At 39.9% G+C, this 23690-nt stretch overlaps 2 protein-coding genes across 5 annotated transcripts in view; one reads left to right on the top strand and one right to left on the bottom strand.

The window, feature by feature from the left end:
• Positions 1-378: 378 nt before the first annotated feature.
• rhbdd1 (rhomboid domain containing 1) lies at positions 379-6827 on the top strand. Of its 2 annotated transcripts, none has more exons than XM_066679027.1 (8): positions 379-580; positions 1498-1650; positions 3024-3183; positions 3966-4098; positions 4415-4503; positions 5245-5301; positions 5386-5556; positions 5857-6827. In XM_066679027.1, exons 2-8 carry the CDS (start codon positions 1498-1500, stop codon positions 5955-5957), a joined length of 864 nt encoding a protein of 287 aa, XP_066535124.1. In that variant the 5' UTR covers positions 379-580; the 3' UTR covers positions 5958-6827. The 2 variants fall into 2 exon arrangements, with proteins under 2 accessions (XP_066535124.1, XP_066535116.1); XM_066679019.1 differs by having other exon boundaries at positions 2904-3183.
• A 554-nt stretch (positions 6828-7381) lies between these two features.
• col4a4 (collagen, type IV, alpha 4) overlaps positions 7382-23690 on the bottom strand; it is a 70819-nt gene continuing 54510 nt past the window's right edge. For all 3 annotated transcript variants that reach the window (XM_066666214.1, XM_066666206.1, XM_066666222.1), the window contains exons 35-47: positions 23523-23597; positions 22218-22325; positions 21598-21705; positions 20999-21070; positions 20621-20749; positions 20359-20466; positions 18672-18827; positions 18308-18415; positions 15969-16103; positions 15724-15840; positions 14770-14958; positions 13819-14102; positions 7382-11206 (exon numbers count right to left, since the gene is read on the bottom strand). In XM_066666214.1, the coding sequence (XP_066522311.1) occupies positions 10946-11206; positions 13819-14102; positions 14770-14958; positions 15724-15840; positions 15969-16103; positions 18308-18415; positions 18672-18827; positions 20359-20466; positions 20621-20749; positions 20999-21070; positions 21598-21705; positions 22218-22325; positions 23523-23597 (1850 nt within the window). In that variant the 3' untranslated portion in view covers positions 7382-10945. The remainder of the gene's footprint in view (positions 11207-13818; positions 14103-14769; positions 14959-15723; positions 15841-15968; positions 16104-18307; positions 18416-18671; positions 18828-20358; positions 20467-20620; positions 20750-20998; positions 21071-21597; positions 21706-22217; positions 22326-23522; positions 23598-23690) is intronic.

The following is a 23690-nucleotide window of genomic DNA, read 5'->3' as shown; positions in this document are numbered from 1 at the left end:
GCACCGAACTGTATGAATATCAGTGTAAATTGAGTGCCATTTTGAGTTTGATTTAAACCGGGTTTTTTTTGTGGATATTTGACAGTGCTGCTTTGGAACAGGGTAGATTCTGCTAATTGTCCGTATGTGTATTAAACTAGTGTGTTTCTGTGTTATTAATAAGAGTGAGAGAGAGAGAGAGAGAGAGAGAGAGAGAGAGAGAGAGAGAGAGAGAGAGAAAGAGAGAGAGAGAGAGAGAGAGAGAGAGAGTATTCTGAGGCGGCTCCAAAAACGTTCTGTTGTTGTTGTAGACCGACTTCACCACCAGAGGTCGCGAGTCTCGCCCAGTGTCAACCAGCGCGCCGCTTGTCATGTGGCAGACGTCGTCATTTTGTTTTCTTCCTGTTCTTGGTGAGTGATGAAATGGCGTGAAACAGTGAGTTTGATTAAGAGAGTAAGCGCTGACCGGGCTCTGCGCTGTGACACAGAAAGCTCCAGGTGCTTAACGGTGGAGGATTTAGTCCAAGACCGTGGACTTTCATTCTTAAACAGTTAAAACTCCAGAACACCACCAGTCGAGGCGAACGTGTCTCTTTCAGAGGTGAGTATACATACCCTGCCTTTGCTTAAAATACTTTATGGGTGTTTTTATTTGTGATTCACTATTGTGTGTCAAATTGCCTTGTGAAAATGAGGAAGTATAACCAGCTTAAATTATGCTTTTGTTCTTAAGTTATGATTATGAAAACACTATTTTTTTTACTACTAATGTTATTTTAATTATATTAATTTACACTTTATATATACTGAGTAAACTGGTCGTGTTATTTTATGTTAATTACGTATAGTTTTAATGCTTAGTGGAGTATAATTCATATACTTCTAATCAACAAATACTGTCATTTGAAATAAGCAACTATGTGCAGTTTTATTTTGTGTTAGTGCTTCATTTTTGAAATGTTTGTGTGCATTAGTTACTTTTTTTTTTAACTTATTTTAAAAATAATTAGACTAATAATTTAAGCTAACTTTTGATGTGTTTGGAATTCAATCATGAGTTAGTAGAATATATATTTTAACTGCAATTAAGAGAGTTGTAAAAAACAGCACACATGGGGTGTGGTTTTAATCTAAATGTGGTCCCAAAATAAGTACGCAACGAATAATGTACAGAATGAAGGCATTTTGGATCTACCAATCAAACATTTTTTTTAAATCATACTTCCTGAAACTGACATTTTACGTTGGAAGGCTGTTATCAGAACAGTAGTGATCATCTAAAACTTCAGTAGCTCTACTGTGTCTGATCCACTCATTGATGACACGGCGTAAATAACTAATTAACTGCTCACATCTCTGTAATTTACACAAGATTTCTTATGTGAATCCATCATTAACAAAAGCATGTAAACAGTTATGTGTGTTTGAACATGTTTGTGTTTCTGGGGAAGTACAAGTGGTGTATTTTATTTTTTATAATGTAATGATAACACATATGTTTTTGTGTTTCTCTCACAGATGCGTAACAGACAGAGAGGCTTTAGTCTTGGCCTGCTGTTGCTGGCTTCCCAGGTGTTTCAGCTGGGCATAGAGAACATTCCTCCTGTTACTTTAGCAACACTGGGACTCAATGTTTACCTCTTCCTTTTTCCTGCAAAGCCCCTCCTTCAGGTAATGACTTCCTCCTGTGTTCTTTTGCAGCAGTGGTTGCAAGTTTGGACAGGATTTGCAGAATGCTGACATCCCATTGAAACTTTAGGATTTTAGAACTGAGTTCAGCATTGAAATCAATTGCTTATAAATTTTACACTACAAAAATTTAGAGGCACTATATAAGGGTCTGCAGTTCTCTTATGGCCCACATTAGGCCATGAAATTACAGAGTTGACCCTTGGGTGAGTCAGCCTTTTCCAACACAGCCATAACCCAAACTCAGCTCATGATCCTTCCAGCTCACTTCCATCTCACACAACACTCACCAGTGCCACAGCTGAGCTGTATGTGACTAGAGGGTGGGCCATTTATATGGATACACCTTAATAAAATGGGAATGGTTGGTGATAATAACTTCCTGTTTGTGACACATTAGTATATGAGAGGGGGAAAACTTTTTAAGATGAGTAGTGACCATGGTGGCCATTTTGGATCCAACTTTAGTTTTTTCAATGGGAAGAGGATCATGTGACACATCATACTTATTGGGAATTTCACAAGAAAGACAATGGTGTGCTTGGTTTTAACGTAATTTTATTCTTTCATGAGTTATTTACAAGTTTCTGACCACTTATAAAACGTGTTCAAATTGCTGCCCATTGTGTTGGATTGTCAATAGCAACACCGCAGTGGAAATGCTAGCACAGGCTTCCAGTATCTGTAGTTTCAGGTGCTGCACATCTTGTATTTTCACAGCATAGACAATTGCCTTCAGATGACCCCAAATATAAAAGTCTAAAGGGGTCAGATCAGGAGACCTTGGGGGCCATTCAACTGACCCGCGATGACCAATCCACTTGCTGGAAAAGCTCAGGAAACGTGCCAGCTTCAGTGCATAAAAAGGGAAACACATTATCATGTAGCAATTTCACATATCCAGTGGCCTTGCGGTTTCCATTGATGAAGAATGGCCCCACTATCTTTGTACCCCATATACCACACCATACCATCAAGATGTGCAGCACCTGAAACTACGAATACTGGAAGCCAGTGCTAGCATTTCTCCTGTGGTGTTGCATGAATGAATGAATGAATAAATAAAAAGGCAAGAATGTCGAAAGATCATTTGGGAATGGGATTTAATGCAACACACTTTAAAGCTTATCCAGTCTCATTACTGTAGCTGCTGAAGAATGTTTTTAAAGCAGATTGATCAGACTACGTGTTTCTGGAATGACTTACATTCTCATGCTGTGTGTATGTATCTCCAGACGTGTGTGAGTGTGCAGCTGGCTTATTTGCATGGAGACTGGTATCGTCTCCTTCTCTCCCCATTCCATCATGCTGATGACTTCCATCTCTATTTCAACATGGTGTCCTTCCTGTGGAAGGGGATTAAACTGGAGCGAAGGCTGGGTGGAGCCTGGTTTGCTTACCTGCTGTCGGTCTTCTCTCTGCTCACTGGGGTGGTCTACCTGCTCCTCGAGGCTGGTCTCTCTGAGTTAATGGAAGATCCATCCTTCAGCATGCAGTGTGCTGTCGGGTTCTCAGGTAAATCACTAGTTTTGTTTTTGGCGTTTAAAGATACTATTGCAATGTGAGAAATATCACAACCAGTTTATCACAGTGCCCGCTGTGTGCTTGGGACCATGCTAGGGACAGAGGTGATGAATGACTGTGTGTCTGACATAATATTTCTCAAGGTTCGGCTAAGCTGGTGAAAACAGATGAGAATAAATGCCCTTGTCTGGCAGAGCTGTCTGTGTGTGCTAGCTACAATCGCACGCAGATCAAGTTTTTTCTGAAGTGGGGAGAATGTCAACATGTTAATATTACATAATAGAAATGCAGCATCTACGTAAATAAGCCTAGGTCTGGACATGGATATTCGGCTATTCGGATATGCTATCGTTGGGTAGGTATTTAGTTTTTAATTTTGAGATTTATTTATTTATTTATTTAAACCTAAATTGATAAAGGAAATGCTCCACCCATACTCAGGCTCATCATCATAAAAGTCCTTGTATGAACCTTTAACAAGCTCCAAAGCCCTGAAAATGGTATTCGGAACAGCCCTATCTCTGTCTGTTTGAAATTACTTGAATCCAATTTTTTTGAGGCAAGTGTATAACAACTGCATGATGCTGTTTGGTGGGGTATAAGAAAACCAGTAATATATGACATTAGAGCTGAGGGAAATACTGTGTAAATTAGGTTTTTGCCCCTTAGAGTTTAGGAGGGTTTCAATGACACTGCTTTTTTTTTTTCAGATTAAATCTTTGCACAGCTGGTATCTGCCTGTAGGTTAACAACTGTTTAACCACTCTTTTCAGGTGTTATTTTTGGGTTAAAAGTGGTGAACAACTATTATAACCCGGGTGGCGTCCAATACATCATGGGAATACCTGTAGCCAATCGCTACGCCTGCTGGGTTGAGCTAATCCTCATTCACATCATGAACCCAGGGTAAGACTGTTGGGAGGATACAAACAGCAATGCAGACACACCCTCAAATCTTGTACATTTTTAATAGTAATAACTGTGTGTATTTTCATAAATAATATTAATTGAATTTTTATTAGAAACACACACAATACACATGTATCGTCTTGCTGTACATTCTTTGCTCAGAAAGACAACATCCTGCTCTAGTTTTCATCAATTGATTATTTTTTCAGTATCTCACCATTTCAATATTTTCCTCTGTCTGTCTGTCTTTCTCTGTCTCTCTCTCTCTCTCTCTCTGTCTCTCTCTCTCTCTCTCTCTCTCTGTCTCTCTCAGGACCTCGTTTGTGGGCCACTTGGCTGGTATCTTAGTTGGACTGCTTTACACTACTGGCCCCCTCAAGACACTCATGGAGACATGTGCAGGTTTGAAAGCTTGTGATTTTATTGTGCATATACAGCCGGCACATTCATTCATTCATTCATTCATTCATTATCTGTAAGCCCTTATCCAGTTCAGGGTCGCAGCAGGTCCAGAGCCTACCTGGAATCATTGGGTGCAAGGTGGGAATACACCCTGGAGGGGGCGCCAGTCCTTCACAGGGCACAGCTGACACTTATCAGTTAAAAATACATTGATTGGTCATGATGCAGAACTTTGGGATCAGATCAGAACAGTAGAGGGGTGGATTGATCCAAATATCGATAATATCGATACCAACGCTGGTATTGGTATTGAGTAATACTCATGTAAATAGATCGATACTCAAGCTTCTTTTCTCTCCCGCTGCTGCGCACACGGATTCATCAAAGTCTGTGTGTGACTCGGCGCAGAGTAGCGCAGAACAGCGAACCCTTGCCCCCCCCCCCCCCCGCTGTCTTTTGCTGTTGCACCGTCACATGGCGAAGAGTAGCGGTATCGATATCAGCAATACTGGCCCTGTATTTACTTGGTATCAGATCGATACCAAAATTCCCGGTATTGCCCACCTCTACAGGACAGCCCTATTAGTAACAAAATAATCACAGTATGAAGTATGTCTCAGAAACACACAAAAATGATCAGTCCATATCAGTCCTTTATTTTTCTCGTGTGCAAGTTTATAATTTTGTGTACAGCAAAACATTTTACTGACAAATGAGTATAATACTTCCTCTTGTCTCCAGGGTTTGTAAATTCAAATGGAAATTATGGAAGGTCCCACTCATATTATAACTCTTCAGGTGAGTAGTCTCTTCATATGGTTCGTTTATAACGTGTTTGATATTTTTCCTCATAACTCTGTGATGTGTTTTAACTATCTACAGGTTACAGTGGATACGGAAGTCCATATCCTCCACAAAGCTCGTCCTATCATGGCTATAGGCCACATAACAACACGCATGAGTCAACTGCACCACCTCAGCACCCTTACACTGCTGGACTATCAGAGGAAGAGCAGTATGAGGCAGCTGTAAGGGCCAGCCTTCATGACCACAGTGAGTAAAAGACTGTTGGCAAAAATCATGCGGGAAACACACACAAGCCACATACCTCACAAATGACGCTAGAAACATTGTGTCAAATGACTTGGTGTGTATAACATGCAGAACAAATATGTGGAACTTATGTCTCAGGAACATACTTTAAACTTTTAATATTCATTGTGCCCTTCAAGGCAAATAATGTGTCTGCTGCCAGCTACAGGCCCACAGCAGCATGACGTACAAACACAAATCATTTTACTCTTTCCAAACTATAATTTGTATTTATTCCAATTGTATCTGTGCTACTTATAGGAGGCTCTGCACAAACCAGACCACCGTATGGGTTTAATATCAACTCTGATCCAATCCTAGAGGAATTACGTCAGCGCCGACTTCAGAGGTTTGACAGCTAAACTCTCCTGAGATATTCAAATAACTATTTTTTTTTTTACTATAAAAGGATGTTTGGAATCCCAAGTCCAAGAATGTTATGTGATCAGTGGCCATCTTTAGAAATGCACTGCTTGGTATTAAAATCTCTGTACAGTATCGGCGTACACACTTCTGTACGATATGCAATGTTATTTACAGTTAATTATTTTTCTATGGCAGAAAATACTTCTTCAGATGGGTTTCTTGAGTAAAACCCTAATAAATAACAACTGACACAGTAGAGTCTGAAAGATCTGATGTATCCAAAGAAATTCCACTAATGCCCTAATTCACTCAGAGAGACCTCACTGGTCTGTGGACCTAAGTGCCCTTGTGGTATTCAGCAGTGTCAGACATGTTTGAATGTATTTATCAGTAAATGGTCACTATATGACCAAACGTTTGGCCACTTGCTCATCCCACATTTCTCCTTGACATTAGTAGATGGGTAGTAACAGCGACTGCTCTTGTCAGGTTTTAATTTTATAAAGGAACTTCTGCTTTAAAGCTGGGTTCAATGCTTTACACCACTCTCGCCAACACTTGCCCTGGGGCATGGTGACATGAGGCTCATGTGCAGCTGCTCCTAAGCATCCACTTTGATTTTACACACTGTGTGCACAGCATAACGTTGGGTGCAAATTAAACAGGCGGCATTCACTAGAAATCTTATAAAAGAAAGTGTCTACAAACTTCTGGACGTAAAGCGTACATTTACCTGGTTATTCTGAGTGACAGTAGTCGTGCCACTGTGTCACGCTGTGTTTAACAATAAGAGATGCTCTTAACTTATACATTCTTTATATTAAGGATGTTTATTTTTGTAAACACAAAATAAATGCCACATTCTGTGATGGTTTAATTCAGAGTGATTTCTTTTTTGTGTATTTTTAATTGTAAAAATAGTCTTTGGATCACAGCAGGAACACTTTTTTTTTAAGGAGTGTTCCTGCTATTCTCACCCATCAGCCAAAATATCAAAAAGGGTGACATGAATGACATAATCTCCAGGTGTTCATAAGTTAATGAATTGATGCTGTGTCTGATCCACTCTACACCAGCACAACACACACTAACACACCACCACCACGTCAGTGTCACTGCAGCACTGAGAATGATCCACCACCACATCACACCTGCTCTGTGGGGGTCCTGAGTGCTGAAGAACTGGGGGAAAGTGGGCTAACAAAGTATGCAGAGCAACAGTAACTACAGTTTATAACTGTATAACTACAGCGTGAGCAGAATGCACAGTGGAGCTAGTGAGTGGAGACAGTGAGTGGTGGTGGTGATGGTTAATGTGTGTATGTATTTATATAAATATGAATGCATAGACAGGTAGGCAAATTTAATGAGGGGAAAAAGTATTAATACATTTTAATAACTACAGAAAACGTATGATAAACTTTGAAATAAATTGCATTTATTAAATCTTACAAACAGTCCACATAAGATGATTATTTACGTCATAACGAATACTGGAAATTGCCTAGACGAGTATGTGTTAGTGAGCGTGATCCAATGAATGAAGGATGAAGACTTCACAGAACATTTTTCTTAATTGGTTCAGAGGGAGACGGTAGAATGACACACCTTGTGAGGGTTTGGATGTGTTTGGGCGTACAGACAGATACTTTAAATATACAGGTCTTTAGTCAGCACATACACTAAGGTTTGGACAACATGAGGGTGGTTCTTGACACTACATTAGTCACTGCAACAGGTGGAGTTCAGTTCAGGAAGAGAAAATAGAAATCTCCCGAGATTTTCAAGTACCACTGCCATTTATAATATGACCTGTGCTGGGTTTAGCACTTCCAGTCTTGGCATGAAACTGAAACGATCGCATTCAAAACACACGTCTCTGGACCTTTCTAGTGCACTAAAGTCTACAGAGAAACCACATACGGAATCAGTGCCGCTCTCCTGTAGTTAAAATTAGACCGCATACCTGTGGACAGATGAACTCTTATAGTTCAGACACGATAAACACAGGCTTGTTTAGGGTCGTCAGAAAAGTCACATAGATTAATTCAAACAATTAAACACAATACTTATCAAAACATAGCACATATGAAAACGCATAGCACCACACTACAGTTAATATTTTAATAAGGAAGGCCTTGAATCCGGGTTTTAATGACATGGCCTTTTATTCATTTCCTAAGTGTGTGTTTGTTTGTATATATTTGTGGACCTTGAATATCAGCAACATAAGATTATACAGTACTCAGCACATATTCAGTCTACAAATGTCATCGTGGTTAAGTGGTGTGTGGAGGACAAGAAAAAATCTCCTCTTTCTTAAAGGCAAAATGAATAGGATTTTTTTTCTCCGTTATAATAGCACCAAAATAATCTCTACCCAAATAAATACTCTTAAAATGTACAGTAAAATATAAAGCAACGCTGTCCTTTCAACAGTGCAAACATATTTACATACAAGTAGAATTATATAATGTCACAAAAATACAAGAAGCTTTGGGAGGAATTCCAGTAATACGTCTATGGAGTGAAGGACACTGGTGTTAGTTTGCTTTAATAACACAAGTTAGTTCAGACAGCATCAGGAAAAAATAATAGTGAAACACAAGGTAACTATTTTAGGGAAGATGCCCAGCTTTGGTGCCTTTTCTGATTAATGGTTTTATCACTTTCCCATAAATAAAAACAAGGAAACTGAAGATAAGACAATAGGACAATTCTGCTCAAAGAAAAATGAGTTATCTGCTTTTAAACACCTACATACATTTATGTATTTTACATGAAGATCTGATGACTTTAGGTAACATCTGAGAAACTGATGTTAACTACCACCATGTGTGTGTTTGTAATCAGCGTAAAATAGTGGTTTGATTCGAATAGAATAAGCAGTACTGTTGCACACTGATAATAGAAAACATGGCTACAAAATGCTGTTGAAATAACTGTAGGAGAAATGGAAATAACACAACATTCTCAGAAATGTGTAAATAATGTTTTTCTGTGGAAAAATGCAATGAATTTTAGCACCATTTTTTAAAACACAGTCTGCGCTGTGATTATGATAAAAATCACTCAGAGAGTCTTTGTGGAGTTCACCATAAAATTATTAAAATACAATATACAAATTTCTAAAATGGACCCATGAGGAGTCTGTGCAAGTTGCCACCAGTGGGCGCCAGCACTAGATCAATGGGAACAAACAATGTTCTCCGTGACTAAGGCTATGTACACGCTGCAGGTACTCAGTCCTGATATATTTCCCAATTTTTTTTCACAGGTTTTATTGTTTTAAAGGTGGTCTATATCTGATATCAGCCAGACCAGGTCACTCCCACACTTGTTTAGATGTAAACAAACAAAACTGAAGCCAAACAATCAATGGCTAGTCGTCCTATGTCTTTCCTTAAGGTGGAATCCTGACCAGTGTTGATTGGTTGCGGGGAACTGCTGTTCTCTCTGGTTTGTTTACGTTCAGAAGCTCCACATCTTTTATTGTGGAGTGGTGTGTTTGAGGAAAAAACTTTTGTGTTTGTACGTGGCTGAAGTTTAACTTGTTCTGTGAGTTTTTCACTGTTTGAATTACCACAGAAATGAATATGTAGCTCAAGCTGTTTAGTTTTGTAGCACTTTTGCTCTGTGTTTACTTTTACACTGTTAGCCCTCTCCCGAATTTAGAGTCAGTTTCATCTACAGCAAAAATAAGTCAATATTACCCACCTATGGAGCAGGAATATAGCAAAATCCTCATCCCAGTTCATGCTTTTCAAAATTTGGAATCTTTCTGTGGTCCAGATGTCATTTCGCTGTCATGAGCAGAGACAGAGAAACCCTAGCATACCGGACCGAGACTTTCTTTTTTTTTTTTACCCATTTACCAGCACAAACTGACTGGAGAGCAGGAAAAGGGAAGGAAATATCCTCAGGAATTTATAAAAAGTGTGTTTTGATTAAAATCATGAATGTAACCTTTAAAATAATCACATATTATGTATTGGACTATATAGTGTCTCACACACATGTCCAAAAGTGTCCAGAAAACATTTTAGATGAATGTATTAATCCACTTTAAGGTGCACTATCAGCTATCACATGGATTTAGTTGTGTACACAGCTTGTTTAATCTCATAGGAAAGCATTGCCAGGTCGTACGGGGGACTTTGGAGCAGCCACACAGTAAAACTGGGCTTTAAAGGAACACTAGGTAAGATTTGGTAGTTTTGCTCATGGGCTACAGCTGCAGAATGTAATGAACTATTCCAGCGCTGTCCTGAAATCAAGTTACAGTTTTTAGTGCTGAGCCCAGAGTACAGACTTCTCCCTACTAGCGCTCAGTCGAGCATCACAAAGATTTTTAATCTGTGATTTTAAGGCTAAACACTATCTACTGTTGCTTTAAAGTAATATAACGCTAATCTCTGGACTGATTAACCACCATCCACTTTTTAGGGATGGAGATGGTGTCTGTGATTATCCCACATCAGTACCTAGCCTCACTTAATGCTTCTGTGGCTAAATGCAATCAAATCCACAGCAATGTTCCAACAAACTGGGGGTGAAAACTCCCTTGGTTTCTGAAGAAATGTTAGATGAATATGTGTCTAAAAAAACCTTTGGACATGCAGGGTATGAAAATGTGGGTACATGTAGGAAAATATGAGGATGTTCACACACAAAGAATAAAACTGGTTTAAACCATATGCAGTGTGAATGTAGCTTGTGACTACGGTTAAGCCGAGCAGCTAGAACACACTGAGACTGGGGACAGGAACTGGAAAAGCACATGGGAGACAGTAGGGGAGAAGGCTGAGTTCACAGTTGTTCTTTCCGTGTGAGCGGATCCAAAAGTGTTTATTCCATTGTAAATTTGCCTTTTCTTTCCGAGGAAGAGAAAGTGACTGGCAGGGTTTAGCAAGACTCCCACGTCGGTGACCTGGCAAGTGCACAACCTCTGCAGTCACAAAAGGGAAGTGGGAATAGTCTGTGCTCAAAACTCGGGAAATCTCATGCAGACACTGCATCTGCTTGCACTGTTGCGCTGTTCTGATGGTTCTTTAAGGACATTCTTGGAATTGAAATTTTCCTGCTCTGTCACTCCAGTGAGCCAGAAGCTGTAAATGTTGGTGTAGAAGCTGCAGCTGCCACGCGGACCCTGGCACTCCAGGAATGGATGCGTGAGAAAATGTTCCAGGCAGCTTCCTGGTGATGTCAGAGACTGGCCGCCGCCCTCATCGCCGGACCCTGTGTGCTGGTGGACACAGACAACATTACTGTGTCACTTCAACTGAGAAATGGCCGTTACTGTCCTTACAACACATGCTATTTCAGACTCTGTAAACACTGCAGTGTTCAGATCCTGTTACAAGTACAATTCAATATGAACATGTTAAATACATCAAGAACATTTTCCACAGTTCTATTTACCTTATTTTCCACAACAGTAAAGGAGGGGGTATCTTTGTTTACTTTCTCTTATAACTCTCATTGAGATACGATATCTGGAAACTGATTACACCTACAGCGACAGTAAGCACACAAACACACACTATTTCTGGACTGTAAACTCAGTTAGTGTTAAAGTTAAGTGCTGAAGTGACGTGGAGGTGGAACTGGCCCTGCTCTGGATGGAGAGAAAACACAGAAGAGGGAGGAGACAGTGAGGAGAAAAGTGAACAGGCCTCACTTAGTTACTTTCATGTTTGATTTTTCTTTCCACCTTAACACTACAATGACTAAAGCTACGATTTTTTTCGTAAGGGAAACTGTGCTCTCAATCCCCCGATCCACTGCTGTGAGACACTTGGTGCCCGTTGTTATGCTAATGACCCACAGTGCATCTAAACACGGAACAACACCCCCTCACCCCCATCAGCCCAAACAGAATTTTAGACAAAATGCCATATTTTAGCAATTTTCCATTCACAGTCCAATTTACATTTTTTACCCTTCATTAGGTTCTTTTTGTTATTATTTATAAATAAGATTAGTAAATAATTTTAATTCAGCACAGTGTAAATATTTTTTATATCAGGCTTATAATCATTATTATATCTCTCACAGTTGTTGGTAATATTTGTATTAGTGTGTTTTCCAGAATAAAAGTCTCTGTGAATGTAAAATCTGTTTGAGGAGATTAATAATGAGTTCTATCCTGTACAGGACAGTAATCTGAGTGGTCCGATGGTGGACCAGCAGTGGTCTACAGTCAGTCGTGTTCCAGCCTTTTTATGCCAGTGGACTGATACATGCGCGCTGTCTGGGTAGAGACAGATATCAACTTGGCAGTCAGACTGGGTCTGTGTAAAATAAGTTTCAGGTTTGATATTGAGAGATTAATAATTCAGCTCTTAATCACCATTAATCACAACGGAGAGTGCAGATGCAGTTTCGGTTTCAATTTCAAGTTATGGAAAACTACAAAATAAAACAAAATAAAGTACTTCTTTATATATCTTCTTCTTTTTACATTTACATTAACATTTATGCATTTGGCAGAAGCTTTTATCCAAAGCGACTTACAAAAGAGGATCTAACATTCAAACTACAGCACAATTTATACAAATTACCTTACATTGAGCGCGGACAGTCGTTACTGAAATACCTCTTATTTTACTGAACTTTGCTTTGATATTACATGTGACAAAAATCGAACCCTGATGCCTCTCACCCATAAACTTTGCGCTCTCCCCCTCCGGTCATGCTGGAACAGAGGGCGCTATACTGGACAGCTAAAAAACAAACAGCCCCAAACACTAAATCATGCCACATAAATAGACTTTATACACACTTATACGAAGCTGGTATTTTGCCATTCGTTAGTTTTTTTTTCGTTTTGGGGGTTGGGGGGGGGGGGTGTTATGGCTGAAACTTTTTCTCTCTATCTGTTTTTTTTTTTATTTACTGTTCATGCTAAGCTAAATACTCATCAGAATCTAAAATTTTGTTATCTGTTAGATCATTATGTTTACAATATTGACTTTTTTTGGTCTCATTGCTTGTCCAGATATTTTTTTTATTATTATAAAACTTTACAATTATTATAAAACACTACAAAACTTGCAAAAAATAAAATAAAAATGCATCGCAACTGTTGAACTGTTTACCTCATAAATAATTGCTATTTTGCTATCAGTTTATCTATAGTTTAATCTCTCGCTTTCTCTCATATCACAAATCCAGATTAAAAACAGATTAAAATATATATAGCTCCATCTATATCTTTCTGGCTAACTCTGAGATTTATGTGTAAATGTGTGAATGTGTGGTGCAATAAGAAAATAAAAATTTGCACCAAAAAAGGGCAGAGAAATAATGAGGCTTTGCCTCACTGACATAAGAAAGCGTAGCTTGTTCTCAGGATCCTGAAATTTCAGTCATGCTAGTGTTAACACCTAGAAGAGAGCTGCTAGTTTGAATCCGAGTCTGTCACAGCACTGAAATACACACTGGCTCCAAGGCGCTTCTAGGGTTAAACATGTCTCTAGTGGAGGCTGATGTTATCTTCCTTGTCAATTTTCCCTTTCCACCTTAAATGTCACTGTAGGGAGCAGACCTTTGCTCTTTATTCTCAATTTTTGTATTCAAATATTTATTTCCACTACAAACGGGTCGGTTTTTGAGGCTAATATTGGAGTTATTTGCCAGACTCTTACTTGAATTTTTTGTTTCACACTGAAAACTTGGCGATGCGAGGCTGAAGATGAGCATCATTTCTTTGTTTAAAGCACACAAAAAACAGATGTTACTCTTTAATACAACTGTAATTCCTACCTATCCTCATATAAAATACACTACACAGACCTTATGCCTTTAAGACCACGTTTATCGTATCTTGCTGCAAACAAAAACTGTCAGACTAACCATGAGGAATGAATATCCCGTCCAGATGCTTCTCCAGCTGGGAGGGCACTGAGGTAAGTTCCCGCTCTGGCTGTGCACTGCGATGGCGGGTGATGGAGCCTCACACACCACACACCTGCTGATGTGAGGCTGGATGCCTGACTCAAACACAGGGGTAGGGGGTAAAGGATTGGTGGTCGAGAGCCAGTATGATTTATCATTGCGACTTGCGTAGTTGCAGGTGCTTGGGTTGGTGTAGGAGAAAGGCATAGTGCTGAAGATACGCACACATGAGCCTGCTTGACCTGTTTTGCACAATCACAAACACACACACACACACACAAAGATAAACAGATGATAATGTAGATGACAGTTATTTGAATTTATCTCATCCAAGATTTCATAATTAGCTCCTGAGCAGGAAACATGAATTACTGGGCACTAACTTGTGATGTTAGGCACTAACTTGTCCTGTTCTCTAGACAGGACAGTTTAGGTTGTCCTAAGAGAGCTGTGTATGATATACTTTCATCTCTTGTGGATCACCGGCGAAATGCTGCGCAGCAACCAAAGAAAGAGAGGAGTTTGGTGTGTTCTCCCTGTGTCTGCATGGGTTTCCTCCGGGTGCTCCAGTTTCCTCCCACAGTCCAAAAACACACGTTGGTAGGTGGATGGTTGACTCAAAAGTGTCCCTAGGTGTGAGTGAATGTGTGTGTGTGTTGCCCTGTGAAGGACTGGCGCCCCCTCCAGGGTGTGTTCCTGCCTTGGTCCCAGTGATTCCAGGTAGGCTCTGGACCCACCACGACCCTGAACTGGATAAGCGCTTACAGATAATGAATTAATGAATGAATGAATCTCTAAAATGTTACAAGGATGAAGCAAAAATAAACTGGCCATGCGTCTACTACATTCTACATTCAGTTAATCCTGTGTGTGTGGACATGCTCCTCAGTGTATGTGGCAGACAGATACCCAGGTCCTGAGTGTGTGCTTTCTCCTGTCCCTCCAGGTAGAGTAAACTGTATCCATCCCACAGCTTAGCCAAGTTCAGAGGACACTGTGGCACTTCTGGGGACTGGCTGTGAATGACCAACAGGAAGCCAGAGTTGCACATTCCGGAGATGCCTGGAGGACCAGGATCTCCTACAGGCCCAGGATAACCTATTACAAAAAAGGAGACAAGAAAGAAAAAATAAAGAAAAATGCACAAAAAATGAACAAAGAAATGGATCTCTTAAAAGGCTTTAACTCTCAGCCGTTGCTACGGCCACAAGGCAACAGAACTCTTTCAAAACATGACCTCATCCAAGTGGAGAATCACTGTAATGATCAGGCAATCCCTGTGGTGACCACAGCAGTACATACATCTTTCACATTAGCCATATTCTGTGGTTGATACATTGTCCCAGAAATAATAGCAATAAATTATATTATTGTTATATTTATACCATATTATTCTACAGTTATAATGGTAATATAACAGCATGATAATGCAGCTACACCCCTTTAAAGACCAATGAGCAATGAGTTATTAAGGGTGTTCAGATACTGCAATTGCAATATAATTTTTAATATTCTAAATAACAAAAACATGTTCTTTTTTTTTTTTAACAAATCCACATAACAGCCCACAGAGAGACCAGAGAACACTAGAGAACATAACAGAGTGAGGGCTAAAATACTGGAGACATTTATTCTGAGATATCGGTCTAGATAGACATCTAGCCGTTATAGCGCCCCCTGTAACATTTTGTGTGTCGGCCATCTTGAATATAAATTTCAAATTTTGTTGATAATTATTTTTTAATAACTCCAGGATCTTGCACACGTTTTTGACATCACGATCATACAAATGCTATCAAGTAAACAGCATCTGAAATCAAAGGAGAAAATGTGTGTATTAACAATGAAAACACAGACACATACCCTGTCGTCCAGGACCCCCACGACTGCCCTTAGGTCCTTGTCGTCCAGGAAAGCCATCTGGTCCTTTTGCTCCATTCAAACCAGGTAACCCTATGTTTCCAGCTTCACCTTTGCACCCTAGATCCAAACCAAAACCTTTAAAACACTCTGAGAAACTTTAAGCTTAACACGGCACAACAGAGTTCAGCACGGCAAACCTGAAATATTTATTTAAGCATAAGTATGTATCTGTTGTGTGGCTTGACCTTTTCGACCCTCTCTGCCCGGTGGACCTTCACATCCTTTATTCCCCTGAAGGCCGGGAGACCCAGGAGATCCATGTGCGCCAGGAGGAGGGTTGACAGGATAACAAATGACATTTCCTGGTTTTCCGCAAGGACCTACATTGAAAGTGTGTGTGTGTAAAATAAATATGGAGAGGTTTTAGTGCTGATATTATTTTAACATTGTCACAGAATTTAAAAGAATGTTTTAGTTTGTTTTGAAAGTTTCGATTATGTCATGTCATTTAACCCTATGTTTACACTGTAATATTTCATGTAGCATATTTATGGGTAATTCTCAGAAACTTTTAATCACACATTCACGGTTAGATCCCCAATGCCCTTGAGCAAGGCACTGAACTCCCCAGATGCTCCCCTGGTGCCAGGGATGGCTTCCTACTGCTCTAGGTGTGTGTTCACAGCCTCTAGTGCACTAGTGTGTGTTCACTACCACAGATGGGTTAAATGCGGAAGACAAATAATTGCACATTACATTTTATTATAGATTACTTTAAGGTACACATGTAAACAAATTTCCTGTATTATTCCTTGTTTCCATTTGATTTAGATGCACAACGTGGTTGCATTTACACTGCTCCGGGTGTGTGTATTCACTGCCCCTAATCACTATTGAGAGTGTGTCCACTGCCATGGACGGGTTAAATGCAGAACTCGCGTTTTCTTGTACTGTTGTACAATGATCATAAAAGAGTGTCACCATATGTATCATTTACATACACTATATTGCCCAAAGTATTCACTCATCCATTCAACTCACTGAATTCAGGTGTTCCATTCACTTCCATGGCCACAGGTTTATAAAATAAAGCACCTAGGCATGCAGACTATTTCTACAAACATTTGTGAAAGAATGGGTTGCTCACAGTGTGGTACCATGATGGGTTTCTAGAAAGGCACTATATAAGTGTAACATTAAATAAAAAAATAATCAAATCCTAAGGAACCTTTACAATCAAAACTCAATATTCAGTCCACACACTGGCGAGAAGAGGCAGCCAGACACACACAGCGTAGTCTCAGCCACCTAGAGGACTGCATCAGGCACTAGGTTTTCTCCCAGGATAGAGCGCCAGTCCACATTTGGCTCACACACATTCACTCCACACATACTCACTCATTCACTCACACATCAGGACAGTTGTTTGAGAAGCCAATTCACCTAACCTGCATGTTTTTGGACTGAGGGAGGAAACAGGATACTGCGGAGGAAACCCACGCAGACACAGGGAGAACATGGAAACTCCACACAGATGGGACCCAAGATCCCAGGGCTGAGAGGCAAACGTGCTCACCACTATATCACCTAAGGATGCCACCTATGCAGTCCAGTCGTGAAATTTCCTCGCTAATAAAAATTCTAGAGTCAACTGTCATTGTCATCATAACAAATTGGAAGTGATTGGATGCAACAGTAAATGTAATATGGCAGAGCGGGTCAGCAAATGATGAAGTGCATAATGTAGATTTTGGTGCGGAGTTGATTTTTAGGAGTTGGGCTCGGCCCCTTAGTTCCAGAGAAAGTACCTCTTAATGTTTCGGCATACAAAGAGATTTTGGAAAATTTCATACTCCTAACTTTGTTGGAGAAGTTTGGGGACGGCCCCTTCCTGTTCCAATATGACTGTGCACCAGTGCACAAAGCAAGGTCCATAAAGACATGGATGAGCGAATTTGGTGTGGAAGAACTGGACTAGCCTGTACAGAGCCCTGACCTCTCCCTGATAGAACGAATTCATCCCATCTAATTCATCACCTTTGGGATGAATTAGAGTGGAGAATGAAAGCCAGGCTTCCTTTCCAACATTTGTGTCTAACCTCACAAATGTGCTCCAGGAAGGATGATCAAAATTTCTCATAAACACACTCCTAAAGCTTGCGGAAAGCCTTCCTAGAAGAGTTGAAACTGTTATAGCTGCAAAGAGTGGGCTGACATCATATTACACCTCATGGATTAAGAATGGGATCCAAATTCATATGCAGACGAGCGAATACTGGCAATATAGTGTATATAATCTCTTTTCATATATAATCCTTTGACTCAAGGTTAATAAAATGGAGCTAAACACTAATGATGTACACCATAAATTCAAACTAAATTCTTCTTATATTTTATTTGCAAGAACTGTTTACCTCCAATTTCAAATTCATAACATTTAATGAAATATGATAATGGCCAGTTCTAACAAGTAAAATCACAGAAATGCACATACTACTCATTCATTTTTGTTCAACATCATCTGTATTTGCATGGTAAGGAAAGATATTGCTTTGGAATGATGTGTATGACAGTAATCACTGACCTTGATCTCCTGGTAGCCCCTTAGGGCCCTTAAGCCCAGGATAGTTACAGTTTCCAGGTACACCACAGGGTCCAGGGTCTCCCAAAAAGCCAGGGTCTCCCCTCTCACCTGATGAAATGCAAGATGAACATAAACACTTACACATGTCGTCCTAATTTACTCATGTATTCACTCATTTTCTTTAACTGTTCTTCATCCTGTTGAGGACGGAAGTGGGTATCCATCACAGCCCAGCTCTAGTCCATCACAGAGCACCACAACATTAAACACAGTGTGAACGCAGGGCAGCAGGGGACAATTCCTTTAATGTATTTAGGCAGTTACTAGTAGGTGTGTTAGTGTATATGACATATCTGTGCATTACCTTTCAGTCCAGGTGAACCTCCACGCCCAGGAGGCCCAGGGGGACCACAAGGCCCACGCTCTCCTTTACATCCAATCATACCTGCTGGTCCAGGCTCACCAATATCTCCACAGAGTGGAATATTCTGTCCTGGAGGTCCCCTGGGCCCTGGGGGTCCTGAAGTTGTTCCACACATACACAGAAACATGCAGAGTGTGACATAGTGATTCAGTCTTCACACAACGGTACACACTGGATAAAATTTGTCTTATTGCAACAAAAGCAGTTGTCTGTTCACAAGACTTTCTTTGAGTGTTTGACAGGCTTTAGCGCCTCTGCTAATCCAATCAAGGCTGTGTTTTGGTGATTTTACAGGTATGATAAGGTTTTGGGATTCAACTCAACTTTATTTATAGAGCACTTTAAAAAACAACAACAGTACAAACAACAACAAAGTGCTGTACAAAGATAGTAATAAAACAAAAATAAACAATCAGGAGAAATAATTAACTCAAATAAAGCAAAACTAATAAAACAAAGCAACAATCTCATGCTGGGTCGAAAGCCAAAGAATAAAATCAGTTTGCCAAGGACTTGTTTCACTCAAGAACAATTTTCTAAATTAGGGAGTTGATTCTAACCGATGCAGTAAACAGAGATTTAGATTTAGTGATTCACGATATTAAAAATGATAATGAATTAAATGTATGGCTGTTTTATAATGAATCTGCAATGATTTAAAAATATTAAATAAAACAAAAATCAAATAAATGATTTCAGTATTGTTAACTACTGACTAAGTTCCACATGTTATTTTAATTATTATTCATTTATTCATTATCTGTAATCCTTATCCAGTTCAGAGTTGCGGTGGCTCTGGAGCCTACCCGGAATCACTGGGCGCAAGGTGGGAACAGACCTTGGAGAGGGTGCCAGTCCTTCACGGGGCGACACTCACACCTACGGGCACTTCTGAGTCGACAATCCACCTACTAACGTGTGTTTGTGATCCATGGGAGGAAACCGGAGCACCCGGAGGAAACCCACATGGACACAGGGAGAACACACCACACTCCTCACAGATAGTCACCCGAAGCGGGACTCCAGGTCCCTGGAGCTGTGTGCCTGCAACACTACCTGCTGCACCACCATGGTGCCCCTTTATTATTATTATTATTATTATTATTATTGTTATTTTTAACTAATAATTTTTCTTTGTCATTTCATGGTAAATGCTGTGTAGTTTTAAAATTGCTTACTACATAGTGCACTTTTCTGGGGAAATGTGTCCAGAAGAGGAGTGAATGCTTTCAGACACTGTTTTTTTTACCAAACAGTGCAGTGCATTATGGGTATCTACTTTACACTAGTGTACATGTGTTGTAAGCTACTTTCTGTGGTGCATTGTGGGATTGTCTGAGTGCACTGAATATTGTGCACTATGTTTTTGGACACTAATACAAAATAGAGGAACCCTGAAAAAAGTGCACTATATAGTGAAAAGGGAGCAGTTTCTTACACATTGCTGGTTTCTCTGATGTTAAATATCAAGCCAATTTAACCATTTTAATCAATACCAATAAAATTAAACTGAATGATTAGTTATGGTCCTGTCTTTCTTCCTTGAAGTTCACCCCTGTACTAACTGGATACTTCTGGACATACAATCTCTCTATGTACAAGCAGTCCCCTCCCAACAGTTACAAACCTGGTGGGCCATCAGGACCAGGACCGCCAGCTTCACCAAACACTCCAGGGCTTAATCCCTTACAGTCTTCACCAGGTAAACCAGGAAGACCACATCTACCAGGCTCTCCTGGATATGAAAGAGAGAGAGAGAGAGAGAGAGAGAGAGAGAACTATGTTAGATAGTTAGGAAAGAGTTAAACTAAGACAGTAGGTCTTCAGGAGCAGGATTAAGGGACCCTGAGTAAATGAAATGTGGAAGAGACTATGTAGTCAGTGTGCACCTGGATTTCCAGAAAAGCCTCTTGGACCTGGGACTCCTCGCTGGACGGGCCCTTTGGGGCCACGTTCCCCAATGCAGCCCTTTTCCCCTTTCTGCCCCGGAGGCCCCGCAACACCAGGTACACCCGTCCCTGCGAGAGCAGCAAAAAGACAAGATGAAAGATGAAATACAGAAGAATTAACAAGGGACAGATCAGTGTTTTTAAACTGAGACCTGTGGACGTCTCTCTCTGAGCACATCTGATAAAGACACTTCTAAATGATAAGCGCTTATTGTTGTAGTAATCCTCCATCTTCTACACTCTGCATATTTTGTCTCTTCCTGACCACCAGCCCCCAAGTATCTAATATTTTAACAGACAAACATTATCGGTCCTTACCCTGTGATCCAGGATGTCCCTTTACACCCTTGAGCCCATCCAGTCCATGCAGCCCGAATGGACCAGGAGGACCTGAAAGAAACCCACAATAAACAACAGCTGCTTGTCATATATGATGTCATATACAGAGTATTGTCAGGGTCAACTCTTAGGAGCTGCTGATCACACTGACATGATCAAACCTTGTGTCTAGTTCAAGTTGAATCACACTGAGCATTGACCCCAATTTCAGTCAAAAGTAAAGGCTTTGTGTTTTGTGTTTGTTTGATGAGGACAGACAAAGATGTCATAATTTAAATGTGATAAAAAATATAATTCTTCCACATGAATAAAATGTACAAAGAAAGAGAGAGAGAGAGCGCAAAGGAGAGAGATGGCGGAAAAAAAATCGAGAAAGACACTTACACTGTAAACTAATTTCGAAGTGGTATATAAAGGCGAAATCAGAAGTTTAAAAAATAGCAAAAATAAATGAAGACTCCTTAAGCCTATGGTAAAGTGTGGACACAAACTCTTAACAACAAAACAGAGAGTGTTGCAGCATTTCAGCTATTACAGAGAGTCAATACAATCTTTATTAAAAAAAAATCACATATTACCCAGAAGACCACAGCTTCCTTGGCTTCCCTTAAGTCCAGGATGTCCTGGATAACCATTTGGGCCCTCTGGACCACATTTTCCATTAGGACCTGGGGGTCCAGTCACACCTGAAGAGATACATTGACAAAAGCAATAGAAAATGAGGTTTTACGTTTCATGTTAAAACTTCCGTCAAATAGCTGCTTTGTGACAAAATCAGTTGTAACAGCACTATACAAATATGTCTGATTGAACTAATTTAACCAGTCACTCCAGTGCATCACACTTAAGCATCTTTTAATGATTTCATATTTCTGTATTTAAATTTTAAACAACACTGTCCAACATTAAACCGTGTTTATTATTGTTCTAAAAATCTGCATACACTGTTAGTGATAGTAGAATATTTGCATTTTTTGAAAACTGTGAAAACTCAGGCTTTACTTTCAGTCCATTTCTATCAAGTATTAGCAGGCAGTGGCTGAGTTTATTGAGAAAAGATGGAGAAAAGACAACAGAACCACTTACAAATGTTTGTAAGGTATATATATGGGATTTTATTTTATCGCGTGTGTGATATAGATACTCATGGGAAATTGTCATATGATTTCACAAAAAGAAACACACATACACACCCTACCTGGAGGTCCAGGATATCCCTGGCTTCCAACAGGTCCGGGTGGACCAGGCTTTCCAAAAATCCCAGGGGGTCCCAGCTCCCCTCTATCTCCCCTATCTCCTAAAGATGCTGTTTTTAAAAAGAATGATGGAAAAGCAAGTCTCGTTGTTAAACATATATACACACAGTCACATGACACCCTTTTATTCCAGAAACACAAAGGAAATTGACATATCTGAATACCCCAGCAAATGATCAGTGCCATCTTTGTTCAGAGTGGATGAGAACACTGTATTCCGTAGCACTGTCAGGTAGAGCTTTGTTCAGTAAGAAGTTGCAGGTTTTTGTATAAATTACAAAATTTAAATTCCAATCGTGGTTGGAAACAAAAGAAGTGTACGTGTATTGGAGTTGGGGACTTGAAAACATTCTCATCTACACAATGGGGAACTGCAGAAAACCTCTGGGACCCACTGGTAAAAGTGACACATTATAGCAAGTGTGCACAAGTTAACACATTGCTCTGGAGTATAAATGAAATGTCTGTAATGTGCTTTTTCCAAAATTCTACAACGATCATTACCACAGCTCCATCGTCTGCCTAAGAAGAGCCTAGTTCCTTTAATAATAAGGAGCCACTGCTCACCCCACCCCTGAGTGCACAACAGTGTGAAGTGAGCAAACAAAAGTCCTAATTTTTGCCAATATTATTGAGCTCTCTGCTATAGTTTCTGGTCAGCTTTAATAAGGCCATACCTTTGCACTCTCACATTAAAGCAGGCATGGTCCTGTGATTAGAGATACTCAGATGTGGCGGGGTGGTATAATTCTAATGACTATTCATTTGTCAGAAGTGGAGCCAGATCAAAATGGCTCATTGAATACTACATTTTCTGATCTAGGCAGAGAAAAAAAACACTGACTAAATTGCCTGTACAGACTATATACTAATGAAAAGCTGTCCAAGAACCATGCATTCAAAGCTAGGACCAAGGTGAACCTTTATTTCTAAGAGCACTGTAAACCCAGTTACCTATAGAACCAGTTACCTATAGAAGCAAAGTCCCAAATGAGTAAGAGTTAATTATTTATTCCCATCCCCTGAAAATGAGATGAAGGATTAATTCACGAGGAATACATGACATTTATGAACAAGCTAACTGATAAAATAACTACTTCAAAACTGGTATGAAATAATTTAATTAAATACTTCATATGTATAAAGTAAAATGTAAAACAAGAGCTTATTAACAGAAAGCAAACAAAACGGCAAAGACATTGCTGGATGAGAAAGATACTCAATGAAAATAATGTCTCTAAACTCACCTAAATAACCATTATCACCACATGCTCCTCTGGGTCCTGGTGGTCCAGGCATGCCCATAGGGTCTCCTTTATCACCTGATTAGAGCAGATGCAGCAAACATATTTACAGGGAAACGTTAGTGGTACAGATCAAACTGTGGTGGCTGATTAATGGGGAGCAACTTATTA

This window comes from Hoplias malabaricus, chromosome 1 (assembly GCF_029633855.1).
Source record: "Hoplias malabaricus isolate fHopMal1 chromosome 1, fHopMal1.hap1, whole genome shotgun sequence".
NCBI lineage: Eukaryota > Metazoa > Chordata > Actinopteri > Characiformes > Erythrinidae > Hoplias > Hoplias malabaricus.
Note: the sequence above shows the minus strand (reverse complement) of the source record. Positions and strands in the feature narration are given on the sequence as shown.

Bases quoted from the DNA above. Each gene is read 5' to 3' on its own strand.
- rhbdd1 (XM_066679019.1), top strand. From the start codon at position 1,498: ATGCGTAACAGACAGAGAGGCTTTAGTCTTGGCCTGCTGTTGCTGGCT. The intron at 3,184-3,965 runs GTAAATCACTAG...CACTCTTTTCAG, and splicing joins GTGTGCTGTCGGGTTCTCAG to GTGTTATTTTTGGGTTAAAA. The intron at 5,302-5,385 runs GTGAGTAGTCTC...AACTATCTACAG, and splicing joins CTCATATTATAACTCTTCAG to GTTACAGTGGATACGGAAGT.